This window comes from Colias philodice, chromosome 21 (assembly GCF_061535455.1).
Source record: "Colias philodice isolate Cphi_HAF_F1 chromosome 21, ilColPhil1 Martin Lab GWU primary, whole genome shotgun sequence".
Classification (NCBI taxonomy): domain Eukaryota; kingdom Metazoa; phylum Arthropoda; class Insecta; order Lepidoptera; family Pieridae; genus Colias; species Colias philodice.
Genome location: NC_143106.1, coordinates 2,353,861 through 2,376,085, shown reverse-complemented (window position 1 = coordinate 2,376,085; position 22,225 = coordinate 2,353,861). Strand labels below are relative to the sequence as shown.

General features: G+C 33.2%; 3 protein-coding genes across 9 annotated transcripts in view; 1 reads left to right on the top strand and 2 right to left on the bottom strand.

Moving 5' to 3' along the window:
* Positions 1–4,921, top strand: part of LOC149478709 (cytospin-A-like) — a 57,912-nt gene extending 52,991 nt beyond the window's left edge. For all 6 annotated transcript variants that reach the window (XM_089709031.1, XM_089709033.1, XM_089709032.1 and 3 more), the window contains 4 exons: positions 2,239–2,352; positions 2,696–2,819; positions 3,212–3,368; positions 3,730–4,921. In XM_089709031.1, coding sequence (XP_089565157.1) covers positions 2,239–2,352; positions 2,696–2,819; positions 3,212–3,368; positions 3,730–3,819 — 485 coding nt within the window. In that variant the 3' untranslated portion in view covers positions 3,820–4,921. The remainder of the gene's footprint in view (positions 1–2,238; positions 2,353–2,695; positions 2,820–3,211; positions 3,369–3,729) is intronic.
* A 3,386-nt stretch (positions 4,922–8,307) lies between these two features.
* Positions 8,308–12,953, bottom strand: LOC149478708 (inositol oxygenase-like). 2 transcript variants are annotated; one of them, XM_089708557.1, is made up of 7 exons: positions 12,850–12,953; positions 11,628–11,802; positions 11,040–11,248; positions 10,571–10,707; positions 10,089–10,223; positions 9,766–9,861; positions 8,308–8,626 (listed from the first exon to the last, which is right to left on the bottom strand). In XM_089708557.1, exons 1-7 carry the CDS (start codon positions 12,865–12,867, stop codon positions 8,518–8,520), a joined length of 879 nt encoding a protein of 292 aa, XP_089564683.1. In that variant the 5' UTR covers positions 12,868–12,953; the 3' UTR covers positions 8,308–8,517. The 2 variants fall into 2 exon arrangements, with proteins under 2 accessions (XP_089564683.1, XP_089564682.1); XM_089708556.1 differs by lacking the exon at positions 12,850–12,953 and adding an exon at positions 12,694–12,823.
* An 851-nt stretch (positions 12,954–13,804) lies between these two features.
* LOC149478707 (inositol oxygenase-like) lies at positions 13,805–20,544 on the bottom strand. The gene is made up of 7 exons (XM_089708787.1): positions 20,442–20,544; positions 19,781–19,958; positions 17,428–17,636; positions 16,350–16,486; positions 15,782–15,916; positions 15,338–15,433; positions 13,805–14,245 (listed from the first exon to the last, which is right to left on the bottom strand). The coding sequence occupies exons 1-7, from the start codon at positions 20,448–20,450 to the stop codon at positions 14,137–14,139; spliced, it is 873 nt and encodes a 290-aa protein (XP_089564913.1). The 5' UTR covers positions 20,451–20,544; the 3' UTR covers positions 13,805–14,136.
* Positions 20,545–22,225: the final 1,681 nt, after the last annotated feature.

The following is a 22,225-nucleotide window of genomic DNA, read 5'->3' as shown; positions in this document are numbered from 1 at the left end:
CTGATATATAACTTTTTAAACTAAGTACATCGATACAATCATTTTCGGACAATTTTACTGTCGATACAGAATCACATTAATTAAATATACAATAATGCCATAATGTAAAGGACATTCTTCGCTTAGGTTGACAAAACTATTTTATGTTAAATATATTCTTTGTAGATTTCCACAACGCCGTCCTGACATTAAGGACGAATGGATATCCGCGACTGGGAAAAGAAATTTGTTCCCTACAGGCTATAGTAGGATATGTTCAAAACATTTCAAAGAAGATAATTTCAATGTCACAACAAAAAGACGTACATTAAGTAATTGTTATAACTCTTATAATTTTTGGTGGTCTGGCGCGGTTCTGCATCAGGTGTTCGAGATTTTCAAATTTAAACTCTCAGTTTCTAAACCCCCTCCATTTTTTTAAATATATAATGTACAGACACTGTTTTATTATTTGTATATATAGATAAATAAATATTTAAGTACATAACATGTTTTTATTTCTTATACCTATATGTACCTACAGTCTGCCGTGGGCCCACGAGATGAGCCTACCACTGTATTAAAATCAACAACTATATATTTCTTATTTGTTAACTATCACTTAACTATCGATAACAAGGCTGATGAAGTCTTACATCACTAAAGCGTTGAATGAACGTTAATGAAATTTCAACCTTATTTCTATGTGTTGAGGTTAAAAGTTATATCTATCAAAAATTAACGCCCTCTGTTGTCGAGTAGCCGAACTTTTTCGTATTTGAAGTTTCTAAGCAAAAGGAAACAAAACATCTTACGTACCTAGGGATGTTATACTAAAATAAACCGTAAAGTCGTGAGTTAGGGTACATATTAAAATGCGAAATTTATTATTTATGTTAGTTTTCATTAAAATGAAGCTGTCCAATAAAAGGCATAGTTTACTTGTGTGAACTGTCTAGATATCGTTTTAAATGTGTGGATTTTGGTTGGACAGTGGTTTTCATACTAATTATGACATTATAGCACTTCTATGTGTCTTGTTATTTAGATTTCTATGGTTTATAGTCTATAAACAATGTCAATAAAATTAAAAATACTATTGTGGCACTTGTATAGAGCTGTGATATTAAAAGCTAATACTATTTATTATCTTGACGATACTAACAAAACTACTAACACTACCAATAAGGAAATCTATTGTAAACTAATTTTCATTACAAATTGACCGCATGAAAGTATGTGCTTTATATTTTCTTTTACAGCATGCCGGCATGACCACGGCTCTTAGACTGCGTCTTAACTATTAACTATCCTAACTTTTGTATTGTCTGTGCCTATATATATGTACTTGCATTTTATATTTATAACGTATATATTTTTCATAACAAAGGCCATATACTATCTAAATACTATACTTTTGGATTGGCTCTGTTTGAATTTTTGTTAATAATACACGAAATGCAGTTTTAGGTCGCGATAATATTGATATTTAAAATCGTTACATTATAAGATTCCAGAAATAAAAATAAATAAATAAATTTGAGTTTTTATTTAATCATATATCTTTGTTGTTGTGTATTTGGTTCATTTTTAGTTGATTATAAAATAATTAATTTAAAATTGGTTTGTACATTAAAAATATCTTCGCTAACATTGCCTATAAAATATATATTTTCACCTCTTCTCTCATTGTATCTAACTATCCCTGTTGCATCTAACTATGTGCATGAGTTTAAAAATATATAAATTATAATGTTAATAAATTGGTGTTGGAATAAAAATAATCACAGTCTTCATTTTAACTAGTTCAATTCATTCTTGTATTTCCGTAACCGAAATGTGACAGTTTTTTTTTTTTCAAATTTCTGTTATTTTTTTTAAATAATGTCTTGTCCATGGATAAAGCTGCAGCCATACGATCGTGTTGGTTATTAAAAAAAACAAACTTACAATCCATTCTTATTTTAAACTCATTAACAAATCAAAAATAAAATCCTGTCTCTTGATAAAACTGCACCCACATCTCGCTATTCAGAACAAAAACTCACGTTCAATTGCTATTTCAAACTCATTGGACATTGACACTTCACAAAAAACAAACTTAACTGTCACTGTCAACTGTAAAGCGGCACCCACACGATCGCGTCGCTGTCAAATCCACACAAAGCCGCGTCCACACGTTCTCCCTATTTATGAAAACAAAAAAAAAAAGAACTGTCACACGCTCGGTTCGCTTGCTGACGTGTCTAACGGGGGCAGAGTCGGGCGGCGGGATGAGCATCGCGAACATGCCGGACGAGCAGCGCGCGCTCGCGTCGCTGCAGCAGAAGGCGATCGAGTCGTTTGTGCGGCGGAACAGCTATGGGGATATTTGTGAGTATTTTTTTAATAGAGGGTTTAAATATCGATATGGTGAATTGAACTAATGTCCTTTTTTGTCGTGTCCTGGCCTTGGTACATATATGTACTTACAAATTTTCTCTCATGTATTTAACCAATATGATGAGACTGCTGGTCAAAGTTTATTAATGAGAGTCAAAAAAATTATAAACCCATCATTATTTTTTACCTTTGCCCTTTTAAATGTTTCAAATATTATCGGCATTCAGAGCTTACGTAGTTTTTTTTAATTCCATTAAATTCAGGAAACCGTCTTCGGAGATAAAAATATATCAGTCAATAATAAATATTTAAATTTGAGCAAATAATCTATCAGGTGAAAGGAAAGATCCTCTCAACGCGCTGCAAATCAAAAACGGCGGATCGAAACGCAACGCGCTGCTCAAATGGTGTCAACAGAAAACGATGGGCTATAACAACATTGATATCACCAATTTCAGGTAAAAAAACTCCGTATAATTACTGAGGAAATTTCTAGTTAAGTTGATTAAAGAATCCCCTGAAAATTATAAAAATATTTCAAATAATTAAATTTTTGTATCATTATTGAAGTGAAAACTTCTTTAGCGGCGTTGAGCACTTTTTCTGTAATGGGTATAAAACCTTAAACTCGCGTCAGGACACGTGACCTGATCGAAAAAGCGTAAGACGGATGGATATCAAACATGCTCAACGTTAATAATCAAGTTTTCACTTCTGCCGGCACTCCCGGAGTGCAACCCGTCTTTTTTTTATCATCATTTGGTGGACGTCTAGTTTATGCTCTTGTTAAAATGTAAGTCATATTAATTTGTTTATTGCAACATATCAACCTTTTATTATTTTTCTCCAGTTCGTCCTGGAATGATGGCCTAGCTCTATGCGCGTTACTACATTCGTACCTCGGTGAGACTCGAATCCCGTACCCATCACTAACTCCAAACGACAAGCGGACAAACTTCTCAGTGGCTTTCGCAGCCGCTGAGTCAGTGGGGATACCCACTACGCTGGTAAGCCTCTTGATTGTTTAATTGTTTATGGTAGCCTGGTACTTTTGACCTTTTTTTTTAAAGTTTTTCTGTCGATTAGGGTCTTGACTATCTATGTTATCCTGGTACAATTTTTATAGCTTTTTAGATTTTGATAATATGTAAAATTTGTAATAAATATAGTTTTATGAGCCTTATGTGGTCCCATAAATAACTGGCATATTTCACATTTTACGCCAATACTCATTTTGAAACGAATGAATTGTTAAATATTGTTACATTCATTTACATCAGAAATACCATAAACAATTTCATACAAACAATATTAAGTTTGCTTGACCCGTAACTAGTTGGCGTTGTAACAAATTTTTATTTGTTCTAGAACATTCAAGACATGATACAACAAGAGCGCCCAGACTGGCAGCAAGTGATGGCCTACGTGACCAGCATATACAAGCACTTCGAGACTTAATAGTCTTTCAATTTATCAAGCCAATAATAAGTAGAAAGGTGTAGATAGTTGAAATGTGGCTAATTAGCCAGATTGACAGTTGTCGCCCACGATATTTGAATCATGCTATCTCTTTCTTACGTCTAAACGCGTGTTCGTTAGTGTGCTGTTTTAAAAGATCGAATATTTTGTTGGTAACCTATCTACGCGTTTTTACTCATCAAGCTAATTTGGTTGTTATTTATTAGCTTCTCTATGCATTTCCAAGGTCCAAAATATGTTTAAGCGGACCAGATTTGTAGGTTATGTTAAAATACGTGTGTTTTTGTGTTTGTACGTCTCGAAATGTATGTATGTGCGTCCGGTTGTATGGTAGATGATGCTAGTTTTCTTCCAGAATATTGAAGTACTGTTTTAATATCGCTAATGGCTTTACTGCCGTCAATAATTATGTAGGTTGTTCTTAATTTGTCCGGGAAAAGTAATTGTGAAATGGCTGATAGTGATATTCTGATAGAAATAATTCCATTTATTGTATTGTAGAACGATTAACTAACGCTTTAATATTGATATTAAACGCCAAAATATGAAGTGTATGGGTAAACGAAGCATAGTATTGCTATCTCGCTTCAACACGAATATGTTTATGGGCGTGACAGACACTGAGATAATGTAACTGTTATTATAAAAAATAGAGTTAAATATTTGTGGTTTAACATTCCATTTAATGCATTTATCAAGTTTGAAGAAATATATTGCTTTAGTTAATCGATCTATAGTTTTCTGAACATATTCGGTGCTACAATATTAAAGCCGTTTAAATTTTAAAATAGGCTTTTTTCGCCAATGAAACATTGAGGCAGATAATATAAAATTGATATCTAATCTGTGAAATAAAATATGTTAATCCCTAAATGAGGGTAGTTTGAATAAATATTCAATAGGGTTAAAAAGTAAAATCGTATGCCTTTGACTGGCCTTTTGGTGTTGTGTACGTGTTAAGGAATTGAATCCCGTCTTTCCATGATAAAGACTGATTGATAGGTTTACTAACATCGTAGGGTTGAGAGATTCTGGGGTTCTCAACCTTTTTGACATTTTTTTAACGATATAAAAGTATTGAAAACATTATTTTGTGGTCATTTTAGGAATGGAATTCTATAAATTTATTAATCTGTAACTAACATAAAAACATTCTACATTTTCTTGCATTTCCTTGAAGAAGAAGAAGAGGAAATTGAAAATTTTATGTTTTGGTGAAAAAAGTTGAGAACCCCAGATGTCATTGTGATGTCGATATAGACTAAATATGTTTATGGTCTAATGCTATTTGCATTTAGTGCTTCTAGATATGATGATATTCTAAAATGGCGGACGTGGTAAATATAAATAATCCTTATTCAGAGAATCACAAATGAAAAATGAATATTTTTTAATTATACAAAAAAAGGTTACAACTTTATTGATAAAAATAAAGTGATAGGTATCTTTTGCTTTCTCAACAATTGTATTTAAAATATAACTGATCGTCCGCCATTTTGATGACGTCATAACTCATAAGTGAGACGTGTAACGTATATAAATATATTCTTGAATGATGTACTTCGGTGTCTATTTATGTGAGAGTATTGGTAATTCGTATGTATACTAACTTATATATTAAATAAATATTCACGTACCAAGATTTTTGATGTAAAATGAACCTTAGTGTAATGTAATACGGTTCAGAATCCACAATTTCGTAGTGGCATGAATCTCACATGTGTTAATTCTATTTAAAGTCGTTATAATTAATGGCACTAACAGTTTATAAACAATGATATAACAATCTTATTTCAAAAAAGTCATTTTAATATCTTATGATATTTCATAAATATGAGGGTAGAACAAAAAAAAGTTAAACAGTTGTTTTTCAATACTCCCTATTTTCATGTCAACGATAAATATCGTCACTGTAAATTACCTTACAGCACACATAATATGAATTATCACCTCAAATCATGTAGGCGTTTGTCTTCCTTCTATATTATGTCAGAACTATGATACAAACCAATGATTTAAAATAGAAAAAAATAACATCAAATACCCCTATTAAACTGATATACTCCAAGAACCAGTCAGTTTTTTATAGTTATATCTAAATAAATTCTGGCCTTCGCGAGTGTTAGAGCGAGACGCATAGTTGCAGCTGTACGCGTTTTGAAATAGAGAATAAAAAAAGTTGCCTTCGTATGGAATTAGTGATTTGCGAATTTTATGTACTGTGGTAGACAATTTTGTGACCATAGATAAAAAAGGAATTTAAAATTTGAATTTAATGTCTTTGAATGGAATGTCAAATGTATCTAGAACATTCTAGTCTTTTCTTGTATTCTATGGACAAAATTGCGACACCATTGTTATGAAAACGATTATAATTATTTTGCATTGTATCTGGTTGTTGAAGCTATAGAGTATATATTTTCTGATAATTATATTTCTGTAAATATAGCTTAAATAAAGTTCCTGATTTATCGAATTTGGTTGTTTTATTTAATGACTAGCAATGCCCTGCGGTTTCACCCGCATAGATAGCGATATCGTGACAGTGAAAAGTCTACTATAGGTCGGACTATAGGTTTAATTTTTAATCACATGAAAATCACCTTTACCCCGTCCCGCACTACGGCCTTTTTTTTTGTTTTAGTGGGGAAATCTTTCATAGATACCCACGGCCTCCGGGGAGGGGCCGTGGGTTATATCGGATTCCTACCGACCAAAACCCCACTGTGTTCCGTCAAGACGCATATTGGTAGAATTCCTTCGTGACCCCCGCACTACGGCCTGCTCGAACAGTATACCTACTATTTTCTGTAGATTGACACTTTTAAAAATTCGTTATATCTTTTGAATGGAATATCCAATTCTTTTCATTTAAAAAGTATTTTGCTGGTATTAAAACAGTCTATAATAAAACATCATTTAATGGGATAAGGATTAATATATGTGTATGGATAACATGGTTTGATTACTGTCGGCACTTCTATTTACTTTGAAAACGTAAAATAGTTGTTGTAGTAACATAACTACTGAAGATGGACATATGGTATCGCGGACTTTCTTGTAGATATTGATCCATTCTATAATACCGTAGAACATTTTTTTGTTCTATCTTCAATAGATTCCGCAGCGCACGCGATGACAGAAGTTTTATTGAGGAATTTTTTACACCTTGGGTTACATTATTGCATTTTTGGTAAGGATCTCTAATTTTTTTGAAAATGCAATATAGCCTATGTTGTTCAGTAAAGATGCAGCTTTCTAATGGTGAAAGAATTTTTGAAATCGGTCCAGTAGTTTATGCGTGAAAACCATACATACATACATACATACATACATACTTACAAACTTTTCCTCTTTATAATATTAGTATAGAAGTATAGATATGTACCCATTACAATTCAACTGAGTTTATGTTGTCCTGACGAACTTCAATCAACGGTCTAAAAACTGTTTCCACTTATACACGATCTGGCCCCCAGTGAAGATACCAAAAACGTGTGTGAATAACCGGCCATTAGGCCGGTTATTCACACACACACTATGGAAGTAAGTATTAACTTACTTCCATAGTTTATAGAATAACTAGGTACACAATCATCGACAAAAAACGTCCTCGCCAAAATTTAACATACGGTGAACTTTTATTTTTTTACCAACTTGGAAGGTCAATCCACTGGTCAATCTTCCAAGTCCAACTGACTTTGAACCATTGTATAAGTTATTAAAAGTTATCAGCTCGTAGAGTATGGCTGACAAAATTTGCACCGGGTTGACGGACCAAATGTAATTTTACAGGAAAAAAATAACATATTTATAGTGGTAATTGGTATCTAGTGTTTAATCAACAAATTTTTATTAATAGGTAGTCGTATATATTTTTTTATTTTTCCTAAACTATTATGGCATTGACCGCAGACCTCTGCTATCTTGTGGCTATCTACAAGTTAATGACGTGAGTATTGAGGGTTAGAATCAGCAAATCATTTTGTGATAAAATAATTACACCAATTATGTCAGAACATGATATGGCTGGAGGTTATCACCAATACTCAATTTTATTTGGTGTTACATAAATATTGAATGCTGCTTTACCCGGTTTTGTCCGAATTGACCCAGGATAGAGAAAAATATTTTTTATGCCTATTAATATATTGCTAAAATATAGCCTGTATGTATATAAATTGCATGTAAACCTTAAATTCGGTCAATAAGTATATTATGAAATAAGTCGTAAAAACAAACCCAGACAAAAAGTCAATCATTTCCTGTTTAGATTATTTTTAGGTAAAGATATATTTTATTCTGGTCACAATCATAGATGTTATGAATTGTTTGAAATAATTAGTTGTTTATTATTATATGTATTTATATGGTATCATATTGTATATTATGTATTTGAAGCAAAAGTTCAATCCAATTATCGATAGTGTAGGTCACAAAGGTGCTCCTCAGAAAAAAAATACAATATGAAAAAATATAAACATTTATTTGCCTAAATTAATATTTACAAAGTCACATCCAAGTATTCTTATAAATTAACAAATTATATACAAATTACATGTTACTTAATTGCCATAGTAAGATCAACTTAAGAGGCGGCTACACGATCATAGAGCTGGATCAAAAAAATGTACAAATTACATTTTATACACTAGATCTTTTCTCTCTTTAGTTTATTCACCATTCGAGCACACCGGGGATGTACTTTTCAATAAGACCTTCATAGTAGGGCCACAGGGCTTCGATGTCGGGAACCACAGTGCACTTGGTGTATAAGTCGTATTGGCTGAAAAAAAGGAGACTTTTTTAGAAATCACAGCAAAAAGCAGACTAAAGATGCTTATTTTATTGTCACGCAAATATTTGAACAAAACATGATGAGATGTGAAATTACTATTTTTTATAATTTACAGATCTTAGAATCAAAATTTAGCTTTATTTTGAATTATGTCTTAGAATTTTCTTTTTAATTAATTATAACGAAACAGTTAGCTGGACAGTATATTACCTATCCATAGACAAAAGCAGTTAAGAATAATGGTATAAAACCACATAGACCGGGAGATACTGACACAAAATTTCGAGTCATTTGTAACAGGATGGCGGTTCTACAGGGTTCTTAGTACGCAATGACAAAAAGAAAAACGATAGTGTGAACGCTGGTACCGGCGTCTTAGTCGCGTGGGCGTTAGTCGAACTCGTCGGAAAATAGCGAAAGTCAAACGATTTGTAACAGTATGGCACTTATTTTTCCTGTAAGTTTGAGGATCAACGAATATAAATACAAAATTTCAAAGATCTAGGTGTTGGAAATCTTCACTTATATAAATTAATACTAAATTAATTTTTCAAGTATGACAGCACTTTTTCCCCCTACTAGAAGTATGGCAAATATAATAATGGTCACATTTTATCAAATACTCTCCAAAAATCCAAATGCAATACTGGTACAAAAAGTTTGGCGAAATAAAAAATTTTTGCAGATTTTCGGCGGTATGGCGACCATTTGGAATCGTGCGAAAAGTATGGCATGGCGATTTTCATAAATGGCTGCACGACGATGGTTACCTGTGCAAAAGTTAGCCTGATACAAATGGTTGAATAATTGTTTTATTTAAATCAACACATTCGCGTCGGTATGGCGGGCTGTAAGTCACACCGGAAAAGTATGGCATGACACTACCGCCTACTTGTTTTTTATGGGCTATCGGTAAATTCTAAAATTTTTGTGTTACAAATCGTTTGACTTTCGCTATTTTTCCGACGAGTTCGACTAACGCTCACGCGACTAAGACGCCGGTACCAGCGTTCACAACATCGTTTTTCTTTTTGTCATTGCGTACTAAGAACCCTGTAGAACCGCCATCCTGTTACAAATGACTCGAAATTTTGTGTCAGTATCTCCCGGTCTAACATAAAACTCACTTGAACAATGTCACAGCCTTCTTGATTTTTTCGTCGTCTTCCTTAGCGAGGTGTTGGTAGTCACCACCAGCGTGCCAAGGATAGAATGAGTGATATCTGTAATGAAATAAATATATCTTGCAGTGCAGTTGATATTATTTCTGAGGTTTTTTTTAATGTTCAAAATTGTGGCGATTGTTGCTCTTCTAAAAAAATACATTTTAGTGGTTTTTAACGCGTTGCAGATTTTATTAATTGAAAATTAATTTAGATGTAATAGAACGGGAATTGATAAATATCGTCAAAATCTATGTAGGAAAATAATTACAGGATTTTATTCGTACCTGATCATCCATAGACCTTCTTTAGGGAACTTTGATTTATTGTGGACCAAAACCCGGTAGAGGTACTCATCGTGACCCCAAGACATTGTGAGGTTTTCGATACCGCATTTTGGCTGGTAGATCCCGTTTTCCGTACTGAAAGGGAATATTATTTGTTAATGTTTATATATAATAAGTAAGTATAAGTTTGTGAAATAATGATTTAATGGATATTCTTATCTCGATATTTTATGAGAACGCGAATTTTATAGCCGTTCTATACTTAGGTTTTGTATTTGTTGACCTTTGTGACAAATGTAATCTAATTTTAAACATTTACGACATTAAAATGGACAATAATTGGTCAAGAAGTAAACAGAATAAATTCCCAGGAACAATTTTTTACTAGGTAGGTTCCCAGTTTATATGTAATAAGAAAAGTTTTCAGAACTTTCTAACATAGACTTGTTGTCTCGATGTTTGTATTTCAAGTACCTACTTACTTATATTTAGGGTTGTAAGTATCAGGGTTGCCCTTAAAGCTGTCGTCTCCGTACACGATGTGCTTGCCCCACTTGCAACCAACAGGGAACGTGTCTCCCACTACGCACCATTGGGGCTCGTCATAGAATGCCATCACCTAAACAATTAAACATGTTATATAATTATTTGTAGCTCATTATTTCGGAATTTTTCTCTTTATAATGATGCACCACGTATATATTCAGCCTTACTGAAATAAAAAAGCTCGTAAAGTATTCGTTTGGGTATTATTTTTGACCAGGGATGTAAAAGTATGTGTTGTATGTACTATGTTTTAAGTTCTATTAGTTAATACTACTCTTAATTAACAAAATGAGGAAAATGCTTTATTTACTAATGATAACTTATCAAAGTTAACTCCAAGATCTTCAAGTCTACAGACTACAACAAAATAAAATCTACACGAACGGCGCCAAAAAAGCAACATACCTTTCCAACATCATGTATAAGTCCAATTAGATGGAACCAGTCCTCATCAGGATGGTCCTGCCGGATCCTCTCCGCGGTCTGGAACGCGTGCACGATGTTGGGCAGGTCCAGGTCCGGGTCCGACTCGTCGACCAGCTCGTTCATCTTGTATAGCGCCTCTTTCATGGTGGCTTTGAAGTGGTTGAAGTTCAGCCATTTGGCCATTTTAGCTGGTGGACAATTCGATTTGATATTTTATTTTGATTTTTTTTTCATAAGTATTTAGATGAACTGTCTCTCATTCTGATCATGAATCTGATCATTTTGCGGGTTAACGGATTGCCTTTTGGTCGGATTTTAGTTACAATTTAAATAGCAATGACATTATCCTATATTTTCTGTAAATGCGTGAGTTCGAAAACTTTGCGTTGAATGTGTGAGAACTTCCCTGCCTTATATAAAAATATATTATATAGATTTGAGGTCATAATTATTTGAAAACGTCTTAAAATAGTGAGTGGTACATAACTTGAAAAGCAACATTTTCCCAACTTAACGGACATTTTTTTGCCTTTTCTGAAACTACAACATATGCTCAGGTAAACTTACATTGAACAAAATCATACGTCATATTAGTGTGCATGGTATAATACGTCCTGCGCACACGCTCCCTGATGGGATCATTGTCATCTATGGTATAGTCGCGGAAGGCAGCCACCGGCTTGTCGTCGTACACTGCCTCCGGGCGGAGGAGGAGCGACGGGTCCACCATGCTGACGGGTTCCTGTGGAGTTTGAGCTGTTTTAAGAGTGTGAAAATAAACTGTTGTATTATAATATGCGTTTTATTAGAAACTAGCTGTACCTACCCCGCGGTTTCACCCGAGAGCAAAAGAAACTGTTTTTTTTAGATTATTTGCTAAAATGTTCTTCAGATTATAAGCTGCACACTTACTACCAAGTATCATCAAATTCCTTTCTGTGTTTTTCGCGTGAAAGGGTGACGGACATAATACCTATTAAGTATATTCTTATAATTTTTCGCAAGTCTGTCTGTGTGTGCTTTCACGATTAAAACGGACCATTGATTTGGATGAAATTTGGGCTGAACATGGTTGTAGAACTAGGGTCAAAATTTATGGCAAAAAAATAATCTCTAGAGTTCAAAGTTTCTGTACGGTTAAGCGCGCAGGTGAAGCCGTGGGGCTAGTAATAAATATTTTCACTAACATAGCAAAATATAAAATATTTCTTAGCATAGACTGGACTTTTATATATCAGTCGCCTCTCGTTAATTTAATTAGATCTTGTGACAATTTCACAATTAACAATTCGTCTACAATTCAGTTATTACAAGTTTTCTAGAAAAATAATTTATATTTCGAACTAAGTCAATAATCTTAAAGTTATTTGTAATTAATGAGAGTCGACTCTACATTACATTAGTTATTTATAATTGAAGCAAATCTCTTTTAATGAAGAATTTTATAAACAAATACATTTTTAGTTTAGATTTATAAGTAGACACTGAATAACAATAAACTCTAACGTTTTTTCATGAAGAAAACTAGAAAAAAATATAATTTATTACAAATTGATGCAAAACTATACACAATATAAACATAAATTGACACTGTTCTATTTAAAAAAATACAAAAAACACCATTTTTACATACGTAATACGGCAATTTGACGACTTCTAAATCCATAAAAAAATCAGACGCTGGATGATCCATTTTGGCACTCACAATTACTATCAAGTCATTAAAATATTCACTTTTTCACAATTGTTTTCAGAAATAAACCAATATTATAAAATTAAGTTTACTCACTTTGGTTCTATCCCTCATTATTGATAATTTTATCCCTTGGAGAGAAAAGTTAGACTGGAACCTTTCCGCAGAGAATCTTGTTTTATAAGCCGTTAAAATTATTATCAAAAGGGGTCAGGCTCTAATGTTATCATTCTCCGAGAAGAGGAGTTATGGCAAATTTTTCAAAGTCAGCCTTATCGATGGCTAAATTCTTAAGTACTATTATAGTTATAGATAACATTAGGGGTACATTTGTATTGTTTTTTTCTAACGTATTGTTTTAAGTTGAGCATTGATCTACCACTACACTTATACATTTACCTGGAACGAATAATGAAAAGGCTTATCTCATTGGCAATTATTACCTGTTTTTTTTTTCAAGAATAGTTCTCGTAATAGTTCTCTTAATCTGTACATATTTCTTACAAGTTGTCCCTGTTATTAATATACATTGTACATGGTTTGAGTAAAAAATGTTTAAACACATGGGGACTACTATTAAATACGATTATTTCTCTTCTACTATACCCATTTCAACGATCAAAGTCGTGTAAGTTTGTTACCATTTCGTGCATCTATACTTTTACTCTCCAACTCTATAAACATATTAAATAGAGTCCAAGGTCTTTGCCAATATTTAGATAAACTATACAGACGCAAAACCTTTCGATACAGTTTTGTTTTGTTCATTTTATTATTATAGATAACATATTACAGCAATAACATAATATTATTTAATAATAAAATGAGTAGGTATGTGTGCTGACATTACTACTAAGTCTTTATTCCACGGTACCTAAACTAAAATTAGACTACAAATCGTTTTGTCAAATAGTAAAAAAACATGTTAAATAATAATTATTACTTTAACATCAAACTGAAAAAGATTCGGAACCTCTGAATTAGGTAAATTGACATCTTATTAATAAAGTATGAAATGAAACAAAATATTGTGCATATCATTTTATTAAATCTATAAATCCCTGATTTACATAAAATATCAGTCGTCTATATTTATGTGTCAAACACTTTTATATTGTGTTAAAAGTACCTATAGGCACTTTTTAAGATAGGCTTTCTCCATATAACATGTGGACAGAGAAGTAGAGCAATCAAAAAACAGTTTATAATTGCGAATTGTAATTTCATTATTTATTTACAAATCACCATAGAATTAATAATCAAGTTATTAAATACGCATATGTTTTATTATATAAAAATAAATAGAGGATTTTGCTATATTCGATATTTATACATTTTTTGTTTATTTTCTAAATGTGCATTAAGGATTATAAGGCCAAGTTTTCACCATTCGCATACTCCGGGAATGTATTTGTCGATTAGCTTCTCATAGTAAGGCCAGAGAGCTTCGATGTCGGGAATCGTCTCGCACTTGGTGTACAGATCGTATTTGCTGAAATAAAACGATTAAATAAGAAAAGGAATCCAAAAAGCAGTCTGAATGAGGAGAGTTATGTTTTCAGGGTTCTTCCATTAATTGGTATTAATCATAAGCGTAGGGACAGATTTCCATCAGGGTTTAAAGAAATCGTTATGATATAATTAATTCTATAAATATACTTGTTAAAGAGAAGAAAAAGAAGAATTTCAAGTGATATTTGTTCTTGACGCTTATTTTCAAACTAACTTTATTCTGGAGAATTTCTATCAAAACTTTTGGCTACAAAGCTCTCTCAGATTAAATCTATGATGATAAGGTCCCCTCCAATAATTGGCGACATCACGTGATGTGGTCTCGCGATATAAAAAAGTGACATACATTAGAGTTAAATGTTGATTGACTTCAGGGCCACACGTGTTCCTCTCAATTGGTACAAGGGCTACAAACATTCATTTTCGTTTCCCCTAATTTGTAGATTCGCAATTTAGCAGTTTTACTGTAAGGAGCTTATTATAATATAAGTATTGATTGTGAAATATGTTTGAAAATAAACCCATAATAATCTCGAATGAAGAAAATGAAGATCGAGCTTTTGAGCTTTTAGATACTAAATGAGCTTTTAGTAAAATTGCCCCATTGTTTTAAACTTGAACCGTTGAACGCTACACTATCAAATAAATGTATATCAATTTACTGTATAAATCTTCATAATCAATTCACGAAAAACAGAACGTTTCAATGTTCAATGTTTACAACAAAATATGTGGATGTTTAGCGGAATGTATTGGTTCGCCAACCTTACATAAACATCAATTACTTGGGTTATAAATAGACAGAAGACTGGATGGTATCATTGGAACTGATTTATGAGAATTTAAATAGGAAGCAACTTTGTATCTCGTGCAGTTTGTTGCTCAATTAAACCAAGACGTATACGCATCTGACAAAATATAAAGACAATTAAAAAAGAACAAGTAAATTGATTTGAAACATTATTAAATTTCCCCAGAAATAATTACTTACCCAAATCGAAAGTTCGTAACTACTAAACAATTTAATATGAACTGCATTTTTTAGTTATTTTAATTAAGAATTGAAACTTACTTAAACTCCTTGCACCACTTCATGGTTTCCTTGTCCTTTTCGCTGTTGAGGTGCTGGTACTCACCACCACTGTGCCACGGGTAGAAGGAGTGGTACCTGTAATTAAATAATTTAAACTTCTATAAGCACATAATCACTAACAATCAAAAGAGATATCTTAAATTTTAAACCTTTCAGGTGGTACTTATATATTTTGTTTGTTAAGGCAAAAATACGCAACCAGTTGTAGGTAAATACCCGTAAACATGTTCTATGATCAGGGTTAAAGCTTTGGATTCAATATTATATAATTATACACATACACCATGCAGTGTATGTGTATAAATATGTCTTAGGGAAGAGCTAAAACCTTTGTTTTAGCTCTTCCCTAAGAGTATGAGGCTGATCTGTTTTATGAAGGTTTAAAAGCTTTGCTAATTTAAAAGAAAATGATAAATGACTTACCTGATCATAAGCAGACCCTTTTCGGGCAGAGTGGATTTGTTATGCTTCAGGAACTGGTAGAGGTATTCGTCGTGGCTCCAAGAGATCAACACGTTGTCGATACCGCAGTTCGGCTTGTACATGCCGTAAAGGGTGCTGTAGGCATAGCATTAAATTAGAGTAAATAGAGCTTTTTTAAACATGGAATAAGGTTAGTCGAAATTAATGTAAATAATGTTTAATTTTCTGCATAAGTATAAATGGATAATAATGGTGAAAATTAATCAAGTAAAAAACAAATGCTACCTTACGAATATGAACATCGCAATGGAGCGGACTGGTAGCTCAAAAACGAAATAAAATAAAACTCAGTAAAATTAGTTTTTGTGTCATAACATTATAAACATACACGCAAAGGCACATAACATGGTTTCCCTTAATTATATAAGTTTGATTATTGTTAATGGTGGGTTAAACAAAAAACTATAGCTTGTGCTGTATCTGCGTTGAGTCAGAACGGATCCAATTTTCATAAGGTTTATAATATGCATGTTGAATTATCGTATCAACATTGAATTCTTGTACATACTTGTACTTAGGGTTGTAAGTATCAGGGTTGTCCTTGAAGCTGTCCAAGCCATACACAATGGACTCAGCCCATTTGCAGCCGACAGCGAAGGTGTCTCCCACCACGCACCATTGGGGCTCGCCGTACAGTGCCATGATCTATGTGCAAAATTATATACGTATAGGTTTACATGTGAAGTGGAGTAGAATCTATAAAGATTCCTACTGAAAAATAGGAGGTATAGAAAAATTTGCATTTTTCTATAACGCGGGTTCATCCGTGGGTGAAACTACGCGACACAGCTAGTAGGGTGTATTTAGGTACAGGGTGCTACTACTAAATTGCATTGCATGCTGCGTTCGGTACATTATAATGCATCCTTTAAAAATTATGAATAATTAATCAATTAAATAGAGTAATTTATTCCAACGAATATAACAATAACATACACAAGTCACAAGCTGTTATAGATTGATATAGATAATAAGGCTACTAAAAACGACATAAAATCAACAAAAGCCATGCAAAAACAAGTGTTAAACTTGACCCCTTGGCCACGTGATAAATTTTATTATAAACATGGCAATTTCATAAGGCCTTATCGTGGTCCATCCCACTACGCCATAATTACATGGAATATTTCGCGCTTTGCGCAATTAAATTAAATTTCATTTTAATTAGGTACTTTGGTTGGCCGCGATTGTTTCGTTTAGTATAACAATATAAAAAGTGTTATTTGTTTCAAATTGTTTTTATTTATTGGGTGAGGTATGAGGAAACACTAACGATCAAGCCTCTTTTACTTCGCTAAGATTGTTCAGATCAATTTCAATTCAATTTTATTGAAAAGCCATCGTATATTTACTTTTAAGTTTCTTCAAAATATTTCGGTAATTGCAAAAGTATTTTCACCGTCTCTTCGGTCTCTATAACTAATTTCTACATACGCAAAGTATTCTAGCGACTTTTAATTGATAGAGTTTCAAAAGGAAGGTTGTAGTACCTAAATACATTTTTAGTAATCGGAAAAGTGCATCTACTTCTAAAAATTTAATAAGGAAGTTCTAGTCTTTTAATTTTAGTTTACGGTTGAATGTACCTTGCCCAAGTCATGAATAAGGCCAGTGAGCTGGAACCAGTCCTCCTCCGGATGGTCCTCACGGATCCTCTCCGCGGTCTGGAACGCGTGCACGATGTTGGGCAGGTCCAGGTCCGGGTCCGACTCGTCGACCAGCTCGTTCAGTCTGATTAGAGCCTCCTTGACAGTCGCCTTGAAGTGGTTGAACTTCATCCATTTTTCGCGTTTCTCTGTAATTTTATAAGAGTTATTGTCTGTCTTGACCTACAAGACAGGGCATTTTATAGAGCACAAAATTCGCTATAGATGCAAAGTTAGGTTTTACAATTTATGTAGGTACGTAAAATAAGCACTTGTTTTTGTGCTTGTAGGTACCTATTATCAATTGATTTAAATTTATACCTTTCAAACGAAACTATGAACAAAAATGCGGATACGTTTTTGTTGGAATCTTTATTAAAAAAGCACTAAAACTAATATTTTATTAATTGGCATCCGATTTTGAATGGTTTTCGGATCGCATAATACCATTTTAACCTTGTATATTTCAAGGATACATCTATTATGTAGGGGGAATCCGGGAGACTTGCCCAGGTGGGAGAGTTGAACCACTTTCAATAACTTTTTAAATTAGGTGCCAAATTACGCCAAGTGGCAAACAAATGAACGAGCGTAACCCGCCAATCACAAGCAACTCAAAATTTTGAGTGATAACAGACGCGTTCGACCGTGAGTTCCGAAAAAGTGGTTTCATCGTCGCGGAGTGAATTTTTTTGGCTTTGTTGTTTTAATTGCTATGCACGCATTTATGAAGGTATATATCAAACACCTACGTTATTGCATTACTAGATTATCATATTTTGTCGTACGTTCAGTGTTGTTCTGCAGTTGATAGTGGATTTGTTGGAAAAAATCAAGATATGGCCTTGGGTCGGGTGCGGGAGAGTTGAACCAGTCTGCAGTCGGGAGACTTGAACAATGGTTTAACTCTCCCTTTGCAGTTTGTATACTATTTAAGTTAGCTTTTGTTTTGTTTTAGAAAGAAAATGCCATTTCAGAATAAGCCTAAGGAAGGTAGTCGTCGCAGGAAACCGTTTACTAAGACTAAGATTGAAAGCGCAGTCAGAGAAATAAAGAGTGGCAAATCTATTCGTCAAATTGCAATCATGTATGGGATAGGCAAAACCACTTTTACGGTATTACCTCTTAGGTGAACAAAAGTTAACACCTTTGCAAGACAAGGGGAACCAATACAAATGCTCCCGGATTTTCAATGTTTTAGAGAAATTGCTCGTTCGTTACTTATTGAAGTAGCCTGCAGTAAAATACACTATGGTTTAACCATAAAACAAACAATGCAACTAGCATTCGACTACGCCAAATTCCTCCAAAGTGAACATCCAAGGCAAATATTGAAGAAATAGGCAAATAGGCACATATTAATTAATAGTAAGAAATGTCTTTAAATTAGTTTTGTAGATTTATTAAGCAGTATATACCTCAAAACGAGTATTTAATTAATAAAAAGAAGCGAATGTTATGTTTAGGAGTTGTTCTGAAAACATTTTTCACTAAATTGTTTAGAAGATGATTATGATATAATCTAGTTATTGTTAAATGTGTCTAAATAATACATAACTAATGAGTAATATGCTTTATTTGCGTCATTTCCCCTCTCTAAAAAGGTATGGGCAAGTGTCCCGCACCTGATGGGCAAGTGTCCCACCGGTTGGGGAGACTTGAATCAAAACTCATTTTTTATTACAACTTAGTTTACTATCTTCTCCTTGCAACTTTTATTTTCAGAATGGTATAAAATCTTAGCCAGATAATAAGGCTTCCATATGGTGTAGATCTTAAAGCTCTCCAGGTCACTGATCAGATTTTATAGAGTTTTTAGTAAAAAGCGGTTCAAGTCTCCCGGACTCCCCCTACCTATTTTTTACCATAAAACAAAAGGAAATAAACTTCTTTAGGTAGTCTATGTCTTTTGTCTAATTAATTCTTTACGAAATTTAGTTCGCGACCTTCGTATTATTAGAAATCGATTATTGTAGTAAATTACTTTCGTATCGTCATTTGGCAATACATTTTGTAATTACAAAGTATACATTAGTTTTTATAGTACATATACGATAGTTATATTACAGTGCAGTAATATAGACATAAGAAAAAATCAATTTATTCTTTATATAATGTGGTCAAAAATCCGTACTAGGGTTAAATTAGCACCCCTTTACGTCTAGCGTTCATCACCACTCCTCTCGATTTAACTAAAACGTTAAATAATGTCAATCAGCATAACTGAAGAATTGCGGTACTATTATCCCAGTATGATCCCAGTAATAGAGTTATAGGCAGCAAAATCACTCACCTTTCACCAAATCCACAGTCATCTTAGTGTGCATTTCATAGTACGTCCTGCGTACACGTTCCTTGATCGGATCGGACTCATCGATAGAGTAGTCCCGGTAGGCGTTGATCGGCTTGTCCGTGAACACCGGCTCCGGACGGAGCAGCTGGGAGGGGTCTATCATGGCTACTGGCCCTTTCTGTAGGTGTAAGGGATGGTTGGTTTAGTTAGTGATGTCCATGGAAATAAAAATGAGAGATAGATATCCTGTTAGTAAGTGTTGTTCATGTGGCAAATGAACATAAGAAAATATGTCCTGTTACAACTTACAAGTGAAGTAGGTAAAACTAAAATTAAACAGAAGTTTTTTTTTCTCTAAATAAAATAAAAATTCAATTGTGATTAAAATAAATAAAAAATACTTTTTAAATATTGCTTTTAGTTGTTTATTTAAGACATAAGGATTAAGAGCTATAAAGCTATAAAAAATATATTTTTTACTTTGAAAAAGAAATGGCAGAGCGAAAGACGCGTGGTCGAATCCCGCCTCGTGATCGGCTATTCTTTAAAATAATTAATATTTATAAAGCATTTGAATGCTATAAAACTAAATTAAAGAATCTATACAGGACACAAATAAACTCCACTAGACAATCGCAAAACAGCAAACAAATGGACTCACATCGGTCATTCTCAACAGTTGATTATTCCCGACGGATCTCAGTGAACTTAGCGGCCACAATAAATGAAAGGTGACATCCCATTACATTTATATAGACGTGCAGAACAATTTCAAGTGGCTATATCTATAGATAAACATTAATTTACTTGTTAGATTATCTTAATACCGCTTTGTGTGGCTTTGTTGTGATACCCCGTGTAAGACGCCACCCGTCAAACTATAATCTGGTTAGATGGTAAACAAAACAAGTCACTTTCCGAAAGAACACATGTACTTAACCATATTTGTTTTCAAGGGGAAATGCTGCTAAATTAAAATTTGTGTAAAAATGCTAAATCAACATAACTACATTTTTACACATTAGGTTACTACTACTTTAGCGGTAGATTATTCTTTATCACTTTTTATTTGCATTGCAACCGAAGGTCCTTTTTGAGCTTTCGAGATGGGAAGTTTAAAGAGAATAATAGGTATAGGTCCCTAATAGCTAGTACAGCTATTTCGCACTAGCATCAAATCAATAAAAAAATCGAAGCTCTACATTATGACCTCTACAGTTGAACTGGAATAAAACTAATTTTATTTAATTTTTCAACCTTTTAAGTATTTTTCAGTTTGTCAATATACTTATGCCTTAACTTAGAATCTACAATTAATTTCAATGATATCTTTTGTAATGTGTTTCATTTTGAATAGTCTTATTGAATTAGATACTATAAGCTCTTCTTCTTCTCTATCTTCCGGCTTCCCTGGCCTCGCCCGCTGTAGGTAGAATCATCATATTGTATTTGGATCATCAAACTCATATCCCTAACGCAATGTTTCTCAACTAACCACTGCGCCGAATGACTCATACATAAAGCTCGCCTCTCTAAACTTCTGTCAAAAATGTTTTAAATCCATTCGAGACGACTTATTTTAGATGATCGATCGCTTTATCCATATCTGTTGATTTAAATTACATAATATAGAATATTTAAAGTTTGAAAATGAATTTGAGAAAATAATGTAACATATTTAGCGAGCAATGGAGAGGTTGGAAGTTTAGTAATTATTTTTATTAAAAATCTCCTTTTTATTAAAGAAGTGTTTATGTTAAGGCGTTACCCGGCAATTTCGACTATGTTCAACCTCTATAAAGTCTGGTACAACATAAAGCACAATACCGAAAAAAATATATAAAATAGGATGGTCTTTGATCTTTAATTGCTCGCGAGGATTTTTTTCCAAAGTTAATAGATTTCTAGAAAAAAAATGTGCCGTGGTCATCGATTTTTCCGCAAATACTCTATAAACTTCGTAACCTGCTGACTTAGAGCTCTGAAAATTTTATGTTTAATAAATTATCAGTTACACAACAGTCCCTGACGAGGATTTTTTGTTTCACTGATTAGTATCTTTTTAAATACAAAATGCGAGGAAAAAAGAAGGTGCAGCGGGAGAGGTTTGAGATCCGTCTAGTATGGTCAAGGTTATTAGCGCATGCAGTATAAGCATTAAGTTTCATTATGATAACGGTGTCGTGTAATTAGGAATATTTAAAAATAGGAAGGTAAATATGTTAATAAATTACACAAATTATAGATACTTTTAATACCTTTCAGGAAAGTCACACAATCCTAGAAACTCGTGAAAGATAAGAGAAATTTCATTCTGACGCATTTAGTTTTATGGCAAAATAAAGATAGTAATAGGTACTTGGTTTATCATTTCTTTATAGTTTATATTCTTTAAATACTAATCCCTTGCAATCTAATGTTTCTAGAATTCTTCTTATATCGTTT